Source organism: Chrysochloris asiatica, unplaced genomic scaffold (assembly GCF_000296735.1).
Source record: "Chrysochloris asiatica unplaced genomic scaffold, ChrAsi1.0 scaffold00482, whole genome shotgun sequence".
Classification (NCBI taxonomy): Eukaryota; Metazoa; Chordata; class Mammalia; order Afrosoricida; family Chrysochloridae; genus Chrysochloris; species Chrysochloris asiatica.
The window spans coordinates 131456-147822 of record NW_006409000.1 but is presented as its reverse complement, the minus strand read 5'-3'; the positions used below and the strand labels follow the sequence as shown (position 1 = coordinate 147822).

Genomic DNA, 16367 nt, shown 5'->3' with positions numbered 1-16367 from the left:
TGTACTGTTGTGGCATTACAGGATATGCACTAGACTGCAAAGTGGGTTTGAACTGCAAGGTCTCAGACCTGGGGGTCATTTAACTGAAGGATTGTAACTGAACAGTTGTGGTCCAGAAAATCAGGCTTCTACCAGGTCAAGCTGCCCCCTGAGGAACCTGCAGGGCTGCTTCAGGGGACATGAAACTTGCAAGGTTTTCTCCTTGTATGACCTTCAGTTCAAGTCTGCAAGAACATCTAGCTGCTCTTTCTCTGTCTTCTTAGCAACTACAAGTTACATTCTTTGAATAAGGTCCTGCTGACTGCATGCACAAGCATTACCAGTTGGTTTTGCATTCTTTTCCCTACCCTCAGCACTTTCTTTTGATTTGTGGATATAATAAACTAGGTCTGTGTCACAGACTCTCCATCAGAGTGCTGTGTTCCACCTGGTCCCAACTTTACTACTTTCATGTGTGTCTTGTGTCTTCCTTTTTATTTCTAATCTCCTGATGGACCTACTCGGGTTTAATCTCTCCTAGCGGCTTGCTGGGAATAGCCATTGTCGGACGCGACAAGTTCTTTTTCCTTCCCATATAAAGTTAATGATGAGTTTTTCAATCTCTTTAAATACTCTTAATTCCTTGAAACACTGTGTGTTCTCCTTGATTTCCTCAATCTTTCCTTCATTCCTTTGAAGGAATTTAAGTATCATTCTTTGAACTCTTGTTTCGTTAATTCCATTAGCATTGCTTCCTTAGAAATGTTTTCTGGCTCCGCATCTTGGTCATTTATCTGTGTCATTCTCTCCTGTCAGTTTGTGTGAGTTAAAATTATCTGTTGTTTAAGAGACATTGTGGTTTTTTCATAATTATAAGTATTGATAACTATCTGTTGACATTTTCCTACACTCAACAACTGTCTCCTGAGATTGTAGCTAGAGAATGGATGCATGTGTACTGTTGTCCATTATTTGTTAGTGTGCCTGTGTGGGGTGGGTTTGGCTAGTTTTGGTAGCTGTCTACCATTGATCAGGTGACATAGAGGCTGGTATTGGCTCTTGCACATTGGATGGAGTTATAGAGGCGATGGTTGTGGCTGGGCTGTTTGAGCACAGTTGCTATTTCCTATTGGGTAGAGAAGAGGAAAAACCCACTCCTCCCACACAATCACACACAAGGAAGAAAAACAGAAATAATAAACAAGCAACTAACAATGGAAAGACTAAGTAATAAAGGAGAAACAATCATTTAAAACAGCCAGCAACTAGAGAAAAATAATGTTATAACAAAAAAGAGAAAAATGGGAAAATAGGACAAAAGAAGCTAAAATAAAAGGAATAAATTCAAAACAAAACAAAAAAGTCTCTTAGGAAAACCAATGAGAAAGCAATGAAAATATAGTTAGTAATGAACAATGAAAAAGGAATAAAATGAAGAGGGCAATGCAGGAAAAACAAAGATAAAGATAGGATTAAATTCAAAAGAAGAGAAAGATAAGAAAAAGGAGGAGAAATAATAAGCAATAAAAAAAAAGACTGAAACAACAAAACACCAAACCAAACACAAATACAAACAATACAGTATAGCTTTTGGTCTAGAGAGGAGAAAATTCTGGGAGGCTCATGCAAGCCAAGGCGCTCATGAGGGAAACATGGAAGGGTTGTGCCAGGGGGCTTTCTGACCTTGGATTGAGTTCCTATGGTGCTCGATGTTATCTATGTTCAGGGCTCTCAATCCAGAAGTAGTTCATGGAGGCCCTTGATGGAGCAGGTTTCAGTGTCTCTTAGTACCACAGGGTAGTCAGGGCCAGGCTATATTCTGGGCTGGTGATTCTATGGGTTCTGTAGGTCTGGAGGTGATCCCACCTGAATTCAGGCACTAAAGTGGCACACCAAAGTGGTGCAGCTGCCCCCAGCCTTACACTGTCATGGCTCCTAACCACATGATTCTGAACTCCCAGAGAGCAGTGTCTGTGCTGGGGGTAGGTTAGTGTAGAAGCCGGCTACTTCTTGCCACCAAGACAATGTAAGGAATCAGACAGCCTTCAGTTGCTAAAACTGCTCTCAAACTTGAAGATGGTTGTACCATGTCTGGTCAGCTGGTCACCATTCAGTCTCCTCTCATCATCCCTGCTCATCTTCTCCTCCAAGCAGTCACTCAATTCTTTTCCCTAACCATTCCTCTGAAATTCAAGGTTATAGGATTTCCATCTGTCTGTTTCATTTGTACTTGACTTGCATATCTTTTTTTTTTTTTTTTAAACAGAGGGTCCATGTAATACGTCCACTTAGTCCACTATCTTGCTGGGAGTCCAGCTTAATCTTATGATTTGGAGTTTTGTTTCACATATTCTTTCACTCTATCCAGAACTTTCTAATATGATCCCTTTCATAGCAGCTGCCAGGTAACATCTAGTTCTTTTAGTCTCAAAATATTAGAGATTGATGTTCCCATGATGCATTAGTTCACTGGCCAATCATTTATATGTCTTCAACTTTCATTCTTCCTCTTTCCTTCAGACAGGACAAGACCAATATTTGTAGCTTAGATCGCCACTCACCAAGTTTTTAAGACTCCAGGAGCTCTTCACCAAAGTAGGATACAGAGAATTGTCCTTGTGGACTATTTTTACAAGATTTTTAACCACAATCTTGGGATCTAAGAATTTCACCATCATACTCCCTGGTTTGTGGTATAAATGTCCCTTCATCACGACCTCAACCTTGGCTCAGTCCTGCTGATTGGAGGTTCATTAAAGGTGAAACCTGAGCAACATCACCCAACAGAAGAAGACAACTGAAGGATGGGGGCACCATCCAGAGTCCCAGGCTCCTGCTCTACTCTGTTCCAGTGAGAGGATGTTTGCAAACCCAGAGACAGAGTTTTTCTCTCCAGAGCTGTCTATCCAATCATACCTCAAATTTGAAATGAGTTATGAGATCAATACTTCGAGAAACACAGGTGTCCAATATTCTAGTGAGCGACTACTTTGGCTTGATTGTCTCCTATAAACCAGATTGCACTGCATTTCTGCATCCCTGTGTTTTCTTCATTGCATATTCCAGCCAGCAGGTGGCAAACGTTGTTGTTAAGTGCCATCTAGTCAATTCTGACTAATAGCAACCCTTTGTAGGATTTCCAAGGAGCAGCTGGTGAGTTTGAGCCATTTGTGGTGGTTTTCAGAGCCAGCTCTACAAATGTTTCCATATGGGAACAATGAGGCTGTGATGATGACCAGCAGCCTGTGCTCTCCACCCCACAGCCCTCTCTATGCTCTGCAAGTCACACTCCAACTCATCCTCTCTCTCCCAAAACCACAGCGTTGGCATCTCATCTGAGTCAAAGGAACTTAATTTTCTTAAGGTCAATATCTTTTCAAAGTTCCTAACGACATATTAGCATTTTGTTCTTAACTAGTTTACTGGTTTATAGAGAACATGAGTCATTTTGTGCTCCCAACAGAATCTGGCCTAGTGATGGGTATAATGGTACTTGCTTCAGGAATACTGTTAACAAGAATCGAGGTCAAGACTCACTGGGTCCACTCTCTAAATTCCTCTAGAATGTTTTGTCTTTAAATGATATTAGACAGAACACAAGCCCCTCAGTCCTCAAGAGCCCGAGGGCTGACCTTATCAATCCTGGGAAAGGAGGAGAGTGGGAACCCCTACTCCACAGCTGCTTCCTTCTGACATATGCCTGTCAAAGCCATGATCTCAGAAGAGAACAGGGCTCCACAGGGTTTTCATTGGCTGCTTTCAGAAATCATGTAACTGATCTTTTTTCATGGTCACTCTGAGTGGACTTCAACCTCTTACCTTTCTGTTATTTGTCAAGCTCATTAACTATTTGCGTTCCCCAGGCACCTCAGAAAAAACTCAAAAAAGACACAGGAAAAGTAAAAAACACAATCATCCAACTTGACCCCATAGACTAATACTGAGCACTGTGCCCAACAACAAAACAATACACACATTTTACAGCGCATATGGAACGTTCTCTAAAATCATCCATAGGATAGACCACAAAGCAAGCCACGATAAGTTCAAAAACATAAAAGTACTGAAAGTTATCTTCACAGATCACCAACATAAAATTAGAAATCAGCAATAAGAAAATCAAGGAAAAAACTTCCTGAATTGAAATTGAGTAACAGCCAGCTTCCAGCTTAGCAGCTACTGGAGAGAAGAAGGAATAAAAATAAATAAATAAATATTTTTGAATCAAAAAAGAATGAAACAAAACATGCCAGAACCTTTTGGGAAAGAGCAAAAGCAGTGTTCAGAGTTCACTTCATCGCTACAAACACACACGACAAAAGAAGAAATAATGAAACTCAACACCTTAGCCCTACATCTCCAACAATAAGAAAATCAGCAGCAACATAAGCCTACAGCTACCAAAAGCAAGGAAATAGTAAAGATAAAGCAGAACTAAATTAAACTGAAAACAGAAAAATAACAGAAAGAATCCGTAAGACAAAAACCCGATTTTTTAAAGGACTTAATGCAATTGACAAACCACTAACAAATATAATTTAAAAAGGAGAAGATGCAAATAACACAAACAAGAAATTGTACGGCCGGCAGTAAAACAGAACCAAAAGGATATGAACAGAATACTAGGATTAACTGTTCTCAAAGTATATTGAAAAGCAAGGAGATTCTATGGGAAAATGTTGTATCTGCATTTTTCAAAAGTTGATTTTTAAATTTCTACAGTAACAGTGCAAACATTTTTGACTCACCCTCCTATTTGTCAACATGGATAAGCCTTGAGATGTTGAACTGATGAGCCTTGGTTAGTAAAGGCTGATTAGAGCAGCCTTGCAAGCATAGATTCTCCTAGGGACCAATATGGAAATCCTTCAGTCAATTCAGCTGTGTGAAAGAGCAAAGGACGCTGGGAATTGCTTGTGAGCAAAGTGACATAAGATGTGTCAGTATTCTGTAATTGTCTTCCATTTCTGATGCTATGTAATTATCCTATCTGTTGTAAACCCTAACCTTTATGATGTTGGTGGTGCTGGTGGTTATGTGCCTAGGAGTTGGTTCTGAATCAGCAATCCTGTCATATCTTCACAGGAACAAAGACTCTTGTCTTTCTCAGGCTGAGTGGCTGGTAGATTAGAACTGGTGACCTTGCAATAAGCAGCCCAATTACTAACCCACTATGCTACCAGAGCTCTTAGTGAGGAAGAATTAGTGGCAGGTCAGTCAGTCTCCTTTTGGTAGTGGTGGTGGTTGTGGGCCACCAGTCCAATTCTGACTTCTAGTCACTCTGTATATAGTTTCTGATGCTATAAATCTTTATGGGAGTAGAAAATCTTGTTTTTCTCCCATGGAGCAACTGGTATATTCAAACTGCCTCATTGACTGTTTAAGCTGGACTGCAAGGTCAGTTTTAACTGCAAAGTCGGTAATTGAAGTTCACCAGCTATTTCTTGTAAACCCTATACAGGGTCACTATGGGTCAAAACCAACTCGACAGCACTTAACAACAACAACAACAACAACAACATACTCAGCCTTACCTCCATTAGTCTGACATGTGAAGAATCACCAGGCATTCCCTGTTTTAATGAATGTGTCCCTAAGCACCACCCATCTTTAAACAAAGCCCTACAGAGCTGTTGGCAATAAGGACAGGCTTACCAGTTGCTCCTCAGAATCCCTATACAGAGTCACCATGGGTCAGAACCAACTCAACGGCACTTAACAACAACAACAATGAAGGACCCAGTTCTTATCTTCTCACATACAGAGTCCCTTGTAAACGGTAGACTCATGCTACTGAGGGTGCCCAATATACAGGAGAAGAGTCATAGGTGCTCACACAAAACAAGAGATTGCAGTTCTTATAGGGTCTGGTTTTAAATGACAATTCTGAGTAGGAAAAACTCAGAATTGGGAGAAAAAAGGAGAGAGAGAAAAGGAGAGCAATTTAGAAATACACCATGTTGTAACAATTGCTTATCAGGGATTTCAAATTCACTCTCTTTGGTAACATATTGAGTTTTCTATCTCAGTTGGTAGGGGAAAAAATACAGAGAGACTTATTTTTGCTCTTGTTAAGCTCATTGATTTGAATGCCCTTTTAGGATTTAATTCAATGGATCCCAGGAAGAGATTGTTCCCAACTCATGCATCTAACACTTAAAGATGGTTAAACAGAAATTAGCAGATACCAAAAAATCTTACCAATCCTCTTATATGGAGACACACCATGGATCATCATAACGGGTAAGGGAACTATTTATTTTTCTAGATTCTTTGGGTGCAAACAAAATGCAAAAGGAATTTATCTTCCATGGTTTGAAGTGTAGCCTCTTTTGCACCTCTTTAGGGTCTCTGATACTTTCTTCCAGTGACAAGATCCTTTGAGATGTATCATGAAGAGGGAACCAACCTTTCATTGTTAGCCCTGAATGCCCTTTCTCTTTTCTACAAACACAGACACATTTTACTTTGCTTTGGTCACAAGAAAGACCCACCCTCCCTTTTGCTCTTTCCACACTGCTGATGAGATTTACATAGTGTTCCCCTGGGAGGACCTTCCCTTGAAAGTCTGAGATAAAAGGTCAGCTGGACTCTGTCTTACTTATTAAGACTCATCAGTTCAACATCTCAAAATGAGGTTCCCTGCTCAGCTCCTGGGGTTGTTTATGCTCTGGATTCCTGGTGAGTACTGACAGGAAAGAGGGGGGCCAGGGTGGAGAAGAGGAGTCTACTCTGGGAATTGGACACATTGATTCCTTCAGAAATGGGCTTGTAAAGGCTGCATTTGGTATGTGACAAAGAATTGAGAAGGAGCTAAGATCTGTTCTCTGGACAAAACTGCTGCAAAATAGGGGTGACAGTAGGAAAACTAGATAACGTGAAGTGTGAAGGATGAAACTGTACATGCAAAAATATAAACTTGGAAAATATGAAAGTATATTTTCCCAAAAAAATTTGAGAAAGTAGTCCTGAAAATAATACATAATGTTTGGATATAACCTTGTTTTGTTTTTCCCTTTTGTTATTTTAGTCTCTAGTGGAGATATTGTGCTGACCCAGAGTCCACTCACCTCTCCCATCACACTTGGAGAGTCAGCCACCATCTCCTGCAAGTCCAGTCAGAGCCTTAAATATAGTAATGGATACACTTATTTGAACTGGTTCCAGCAGAAACCAAGCCAAGCTCCACGGCCTCTGATCTATGGGGTTTCCAACAGGTTCACTGGGGTCCCAGACAGGTTCAGTGGCAGTGGGTCTGATAGAGATTTCACTCTGAAAATCAGCAGAGTGGAGGCTGAAGATGTTGCAGTTTATTACTGTCAGCAAACTATAGATACTCCTCCCACAATGATAGAGTCCTGTACAAAAACCTGTGGTTAATGTGGTCCAGCAGCCCATACGTGCGGCATGTCTGAGAGCAGGCACAGTGCATTCTCTGACTCTGCTGAAGAGGAAGATGTTAGATAAGTCAGGAGAATGGGTTCGGACTGAGATAGGATAATGAGCGGGTTTATTTGAGCAGCTGTCAGGGTCTAGGCTTAATGGAATACCAAATGTGATACATGCAAAAAAAAAAAAAAGTAACTGGTTCAAAGCAATGTGTGTAAAAAAAAAATTAACTGGTTCCAAACAATCTAAGTACACATCAATGGATGAATGGATAAACCATGGCACCTACATGAAATATTGTGTAATCTTAAAGGATAATGGGATAGAAGAAAGGAAAAAAAAAAAAAGAGTGATACAGTTTGATGAACTTGACCTACACCTATGGATGCAGTAGCTCAAAAGAGGAAACAAATCCTTACAGCAAGGATCATTCCCACTCCTTCCATACACACAGAATAGACAGGGATGGGCAACTTGGACATTGGCTACTCAAAATGCCGGGGGGAGGGGGTGGGCAGGGAGGCTACAAAGGCAAGAAGTGACTGGCTTACAAGCTTTCAAGAGGAAACCTAGATCCAGAGCGTGTGGGGAAAGGTAGAATTTCCAGAAGAATAAATACGGTATGACTCCACGATTACAAAAAGAAAAGGCAAAGTTTGCACAAGGAATGAAACACTCTTTGATGGTTCAAGGATAGGCTGCTGTCATCCATGCGAGTGTGTCAATTCCTACTCATAGCGACCCACTATAGGGTTTCAGAGGAATGTTAGGTGAGCTTGATCAACCGATCCTGTGGTTCAGACCGACCTGTAACCCAGTGCTTTATGCTATATTGCCACACCGGGATTTACAAACAACAAAAGTAAATACAGTAACATACACAATCATGCAAAATCAGTTATAAAAGCAATCAGTGGCAACAGATTAATTAACAAATATAGTTAGACAAACAAAACTACACGGATGACTATATATGTAACATTCACATATTTTGAGTAGTTATTTGCTCATCATACAGATTGAATAAATATAGTGAAAGGATTGAGCGCTTACTCTTACCATTCCTGATTTTAAACTATTCAGTATCTCCTTGTTCTGTTCCAATGACTCTTTCTTAATGTATGTAGAGGTCATTCATGAGTACAATGAAGTGTTCTGGAATACCAATTCTTTACTATGTTATCCATAGTTTCCTCTAATCCACACAGTCACATGCCTTTGACTAGTCAATAAAGTAAAAATAAACATCTTTTTGGTTTTAACTAAGATCTGTTTGCCATCAGAAAGGACATCTCAGTTTCATTAACTTCTTCTAAATCCAGTTTAAATTCTGGCATCTCACTGTAGATGTGCTGTTGCAACCATTTTTGAATAATCTTCAGCAGAATGCTACTTGCATGTGATACTAGGATATTGTTTGGTAATATTCCCACTCTCTTGTTTCACCTTTCTTTGGAATAGACACAAATATGGATCACTTCCAATCTATTGTCAGATAGTTGTCTTCAAAATTTCTACACAGACTGGAGTTAGTACCTCCAATGCTGTGTTGGTTTGTTGCAAGATTTCTATTTGCTTTCTGTCAGTTCCTGGAATCTTAATTTTCACCAGTGCCTTCAGTGCAGCTTGGAAGGCTTCATTCAATACCATGGGTTTTTGAGCATATGATACCTTTTCCATTATTTTTGTTATAGTGACTGTGTGGATTCCTCCCATCATCTTCTGATATATCCAGTGTCATTCAGTATTTTTCCTATAAAATCCTTCGATATTGCAACTTGAGTCTGGAATTTCTTTTTCTCTTCTTGCAGCCTGAGAAATGCTGAGTGTATACTTCCCTTTTGGTTTTCTACCTCCAGGTTCTAGCACATTTCACTATAATGCTTGACTCACCCTTCATTTCTTCCAGTTCCTATAGCTTCTCTTCACTCAAGAACAAGGTTTAGAGTCTCTTCTGACATTATTTTGGGTGTCCTCTTTTTTGACTGTCTTTTAAATGACCTATTGCTTTCTTCACGTATGAAGTATTTGATGTTATCTCTCATCTCTTCTGGTCTTCAGTGATTGATGTCTAATGCATAAAATCTTTTCTTACCATGGTGTCTAAATTCAGGTGACTTATTTTGGTTGTCATGAACTTATTTTAATTTTCTTCAATTTCAGCCTGAACTTGCATATGAGCAGTCAGCCTCTGGCCGTGTGTTTTTTTTATGATACTGAGATTCCCCACCATGTCTTCCCACAAATATAGTCAACTTGATTTTTGTGGAGTCTACCATGTGAAGTTCACATGTATAGTAGACTTTTATGTTGTTGAAAAAGAGTATCTGGATTCAGTAACTCCTTGGTCTTAACAAATTTCTGTCTTATGATCGCCAACATCGTTACTATATACAGGATCGTATTTTCCACTTGCTTATCTTTCCTTTTGTGTCCAACTTTTGTATTCCAGTCACCATCAATTATCAATGCTGATTGTATATTTGATGTATTTCACATGGAACAAATTGATAGAACACTTCATTTTCATCATTACTGGCTTTATGGTTTGGTGAGTACAATTGATTAATAATGGTAATAACTTTTCTTTCTTATAGAACTATGGAAATTATTCTGTCAAAGACATAATTGAAATGATCTTTTTGATGATGAATGTGAAATCATTCCTCCTCCTTTTTTTGTTTCCTGCATAATAAGTCATATGATTGCATGACTTAAAGTGGCCAGTACTGCTCACTTTCACCTCAATTATGCTTTGGTTATGTGAAGAAAAACACGGCATCAAGATTGGAGGAAGACTCATCAACAACCTGTGATATGCAGATTGAACAACCTTGCTTGCTGAAAGTGAAGAGGACTTAAAATCTATACTGATGAAGATCAAAGACCACAGCCTTTGGTATGGATTGTATCTCAATGTAAAGAAAACAAAAATCCTCACCACTGGACCAACAAACAACATGATTATCATTGGAGAAAAGACGAAAGTTGTCAAGGACTTCATTCTTCTTGGATCAACTCTCAACACTCACGGAAGCAAGAGTCAAGCAGTCAGAGGACATATTACATTAGGCAAATCTGCTACACAAGACCTTTTTAAAGTGTTGAAGAGCAAAGATGTCAGCTTGAGGACTACGGTGTACCTGACCGAAACCATGGTATTTTCAATAACTTCATATGCATGCGAAAGTATGACTGTGAATATGGAAGACCTTGGAAGAATTGATGCATTTGAGTTGTGGTGTTGGAGAAGAAGAAAGTGACATGGACTGCCATATGAACCAACATATCTATGTTGGAAAAAGGGCAGCCAGAGTGTTCCTTGGAGGTCCAAACTTCGTCTCTCATACTTTGGACATATTGTCAGGAGGGAGCAGTCACTGGTGAATGATATCATGTTTAGTAAGGTGTAGGGTCAGAGAAAAAGAAGAAGAGCCCAGAGACATGGACATTGACAAAATGGCAGCATCAATGGGCTCAAGCGTGGCAACAATCGTGAGGTTGGCCCAGGAATGGGCAGTGTTTCGTTCTGTTCTGCATAGTGTCGCTATGAGTCAGTACTGACTCGATGGCACCTAACAATAACAACATGCAAAGGAAATTGGTCCACTGCATTTTTTAGTGAAGTCTTCCAACTTTTAAAGATTCATGCTACATACTTTCCACATTTACAGTATTATTGATGTTTGTATCTTTTCTCCTAATTTTGAACAAAGCAAAAATATTTGATGAACACATACAAAATATAAAATATATACTCACTAAAATGTCCAAAAGACACATTTAGCAAGCCTCCTGCTTGCACATAGCCTTTCTCGGTCCATGGGCCTAGAGTCCTCAACTGCTCTATCTCTCTATGCCATCGCCTCTGCCACCATCTCTGCTGTCGCCTTGAATAAGGAAAACCAGTCATGGTATGATGCTGTGGGAAAATGCACTTGACCTCAAGGTCAGTTTGAACTGCAAAGTCAGCTGTTCAAATTCACTAGTCATTCCTCGGAAACCCTATACAGGGTCTCTGTGAGTCAGAACCAACTCTATTAACACTTAACAACAACAATGAAGAGTCAATGCATTTCAATTATGGTATTGGAGAGGAATAGTCTAAGAACCATGAACTGCCAAAGGAACAAACAAATCTGTGTTGGAAGAAGTACAGCTTAAAATGCTCCCTGATAGCTAGGATGATCAGATTTCTTCTCTCATATTTTAGACATCAGGAGGCATCAGTTAATGGAGAAGAACAGAAGGCTTGGTAAAGTGGAGGATCTAAGAAATGAAGGAATCCTCCAATTAGATGGATTGGTACTGTGCCAGGAGCAATGGACTCAAGCATAGCAATGACGGTGAGGTGGGCACAGGATCACACGGTGTTTCATTCTGTTGTCCGTAGGGTTGTTATGAGTCAGGGTCAACTTGATGGAACCTATCAACAACAACAACAATGAACTATTTTCTCACAACCCTTTCTACTCAGCTAGGTTCAGTAATTCATGGCAGTGACACACAGAACTCAGAGAGCACACTCACAGTTGTGGGGTTTACTAGGGCAGTAACAGGTTAAAATTCATGATCAGAAAAGCTCAGGGCACAGATCTTCCAGTAAGGAAGCCTCTTTCCAGTCATGCCCACAGGCAGGCCTCTCTCACCTTGGGCTCCTTGTCCTGGACTCTGCTCTGCACAAGCTCTGTCCAAAGTTTTTTGGACTAACTGGCTGTGTGCCTTCAAATCAGTTCTGACCCATAGCAACTTTATAGAAGGTTGTCTAGGTTTTTACAGGAGTTGAAACTCTCATCATTCTCCCATGGAGTGCCTCATGGACTGAAAATGCTGACCTTGCAGTTAGCATGTCAATGTGTAACCCATGATCCAACTAAGGATACATGTCTTTTAGTGCTGCTTATAAATGCTCATGGAGTCCTAGTATGGTGCTGTATGTGAATGCACTGGACTGCAAGGTCAGTTTAAATAGCAAGGTCAGTGGCTCAAACTCACTAGCCGCTCATCAGAATCATTATAGAGGGTCACTGTGACTCAGTGGCACTTAACAACAACAATAACAACAAGATAAATGCCCACAGGGCACACCACTCCACCATATGCCATAGTCAGCAGGAATTCAACTCTTGATCCACATGTCAACTAGCCGAGCTCTCCATCCCACAGCTTTCTGTATGCTCTGCTAGTAACACTCCAGCTCATCCTCTCTCCCAAAACCATAGCATTGGCATCTCATCTGAGTAATGGAAATGTAATTTTCTTAAGGTCAATATCTTTTCTAAGTTCCTAACTACATATTAGTATTTTGTGCTCAACTAGGTTACTGGTTTATAGAGAACATGAGTCATTTTATGCTCCCTACAGAATCTGGCCTACTCATGGGTATAATGGTACTTGCTTCAGAAATACTGGTAAGAAGAATCGAGGTCAAGACTCACTGGGTCCACTCTCTAAAATCCTCTAGGATATTTTATCATGAAAATGATATTAGACAGCACACAAACCCCTCAGTCCTCAAGAGACCGAGGGCTGATCTTATCAATACTGGGCAGAGTAACCACTACTTGATATCTACCTCATTCTGACTTATGTAAAGCCCCTGTTTTTCAGAGCAGAACAGGGCTCCATAGGGTTTTCATTGGCTGATTTCAGAAATCATGGAACTGATCTTTTTTCATGGTCACTTTGAGTGCACTTCAACCCCCAAACTTTCTGTCTACTATCAAGCCCATTAACTGCTTGCATTCCCCAGGCACCTAGAAAAAAACTCAAAAAGACACAGAAAACTAAAAACAACAATCATCCAACTTGACCCCTTACACTAGCGCAGAGCACTCTGCCCAACAACAAAACAATACACATATTTTACAAAGCACATGGAACATTCTCTAAAATAGTCCATATGATAGACCACAAAGCAAGCCACAATACGCTCGCTCAGAAACATAAAAGTACTGGAAGTTGTCTTCACAGATCACCAACATAAAATTAGAAATCAGCAATAGGTAGATGAAGGATCAATCAACCTGCACTGAAATTTAATAACACCCAGCTTAGATGCTCCTTGGTAGAAGAAGGAATTAAAAAATAAAATAAAAATCCTTGAATCAAAGAAGAATGTAACAAAACATACCAAACTCTTTTAGGGAACAGCAAAAGCAGTGTTCAGAGGGCACTTTATAGTAACAAAGACACGACCAAAGAAGAAAATCAACACCTTAGCCTGACATTTCCAACAATAAGAAAAGCAGCATCAAAGTAAGCCCATAACTACCAAAAGAAAGGAAATAGTTCAGATCATACCAGAAATAAATGAAACGGAAAACAGAAAAACAACATAAAGAATCAATATGACAAAAACCTGGTCCTTTGAAAGACTTAATACAATTGACAAACCACTAGCAAATCTAATAAAGAAAAAGAGAAGATGCAAATAACACAAACAAGAAATTATAGGGCAGACAATAAAACAGAGCCAACAAAACATGAACAGAATACTATGATTAATGTACTCAGACAAAGTATATTGAAAAGCAAGGAGATTCTTTGGGAAAATGGTGTATCCCCCTTTTCAAAACATTGATTAAGGTGAATTCTACAGTCAGAGTGTGGCTAAAAGCCATGAGATGTTGAACTGATGAATCCTGGTTAGTAAAGGCAGTTTGGAGCAGACTTGCCAGCAGAGATTGTCCTAGGGAACAATATGGGAATCCTTTGCTGAATGCAGCAGTATGAAAGAGCAAAGGAGGTGGGACTTGTTTGTGAGCAAAGCTACTTACAATGTGTCAGTATTCTATAATTGTCTTCTATTTTGTTATGCTATGCAATTTTCCTATCTGTTGTAAATCCTAACCTTTATGATGATGCTGGTGGTGTTGCTGATTATGTGCCTAGGAGTTGGCTCTGAATCAGCAATCCTGTCGTGTCTTCACAGGTACAGACACTCTAGTCTTTCTCAGGCTGAGCGGCTGGTAGATTCGAACTGGTGACCTTGGAATTAGCAGCTCAACTCCTAACCCACTATGCTACCAGAGTTCATTGAATGAGGAAGAATTAGTTAGCAGGAAGTTAATGAGGAAGAATTAGTTAATAGGAATATTATTAGTCAATGAGGAAGAATTAGTAGCAGGTCAGTTGGTCTCCTTTGGGCGGTGGTGGTGGTTGTGTGACACCAATCCAATTCTGACTCATAGCTACCCTGTATATGGTTTCTGAAGCTACAAATCTTTATGGGAGCAGAAATCCTCGTTTTTCTCCCATGGAGCGACTGGTAGATTCAAAATGCCACGTAGACTGTTTAAGCAGCACAGCAAGGTCAGTTTGAACTGCAAGGTCGGTAGTTCAAGTTGACCAGCTGCTCCTCGAAAACCCTATATACAGTCACTATGAGTCAGAATCAACCCGACAGCACGTCACAACTACACATCTGTACAAGAGCAGACTGACCCATCTTTCTCACATTATGCGGCACAGCTGTGTGAAAATTGCAGATATTTTAGTTAGCACCCCAGAGCTTCACCAGTGCGTCACCAGTGATTTTTGATAGATAATTAGGAAGGCAGGTTTTCTCAAGTCTAAACCCACGGACATCCAGTCGATTAGGATTCATAGTGACCAGGCATAGGGCTTCTGAGGATGGAAATCTTTATGGGGGCAGGAAACCTCGTTTTTGTCACAAAAAAAGGATAGTGGGTTTGAACTGTAAACCTTGCAATGAGCAGATCAGTGTTTTTCTGCTATGTTATCACTTTACATCATAAGAAAAGAACAGTGAAAGAAACAAAACATATCAAATGGAATAACAAAAAAGGCAAATGAAATGTTAATTCATGAAAGATGGTCCATGCAACAATACTCTCAGCATCTTTACTTTGTGCTTAATGATGCCATTTGATCCCACACAAACAGCCCTGCTAGTACCTAAAAGTCGGGAGTTCAAATCTGTCACATGTTCTGTGGGAGAAAGCTGAGGCTTCTGCTGTGATGGTGTGTGCTAATGTCCTGGACTACAAAGCCGGTTTGAACCTCAAGATTAGTGGTTCAAGCTCACGAGTTGCTCCTTGGAAACCCTACACAAGGTCGCTATGGGTCGGAACTGACTTGATAACACTTAACAACAACAATGACTTACAGATTCTGAAATCCTAGATAGGGTTTCCAAAACAAAAAATTAAGAGTGATTTAGGATTTAGAACCCCCAAGATTTCATAGAACTACAAATCTTAAAATGACTTCAGGATTTTATCTGAGGGATAATGATCACTTTGCTAAATATATTGAAACAAAAATGGTTTTAGTTGTTGTTACTCGACGGCACTTAACAACAACAACAAATATTCTGCAAGCAGGGTGAACTGCAAGGTGGGTGGCTCAAGCACATCAGTCACTCTATGGAAACCCTATACAGGGCATTATGGGTCAGAACCAACTCAACAGAACTTAACAATAACAACATATTCAGCCTTACCTCCATCAGTCTGATATATGAAGAATCACCATGCATTCCCTGTTTTAATGAATTTGTGCCTAAGCATCACCCGTGTTTAAATGAAAGCCTGCAGAGCTGTTAGCAATAACAGGCTCCTCCAAGACATGAATACAGGACACAATTCATATCTTCTCACATACAGAGTCTCTTTTTATCTGTAGACTCATTTTACTGAGGCTGCCTAATATCCATGCCAAGAGAGAGACAGAGGTTCTTACACAAGAGACTGAAGTTTTAAAGGGTTTGGTTTCAACTCACAAGAAAAACTCAGAATGGGAATAGAGATATTTAGAGAGAGAGAGTGGGAGAACCACCTAGAAATACACCATTTGGTAACAATTGTTTATCAGGGATTTCACATTCACTCTCTGAGCTATCATACTGTGTTGTCTTTCTAACTAGACAGAAGAAAAAAAAAGAAACTTAGTTTTTCTCTTGTTAAACTCTTTGATTTGATTGTCCATTTAGGGTTTAATACAATGGGTCCCAGGAAGAGATAGTCCCCAACACA

At 39.9% G+C, this 16367-nt stretch overlaps 1 gene segment (V, D, J or C); it reads left to right on the top strand.

Moving 5' to 3' along the window:
- Positions 1-6611: 6611 nt before the first annotated feature.
- On the top strand, positions 6612-7359 carry LOC102836179. The segment is given in 2 exon segments: positions 6612-6660; positions 7010-7359. Coding segments are annotated over 2 exon segments (399 nt in total).
- The last annotated feature ends 9008 nt before the right edge of the window (positions 7360-16367 follow it).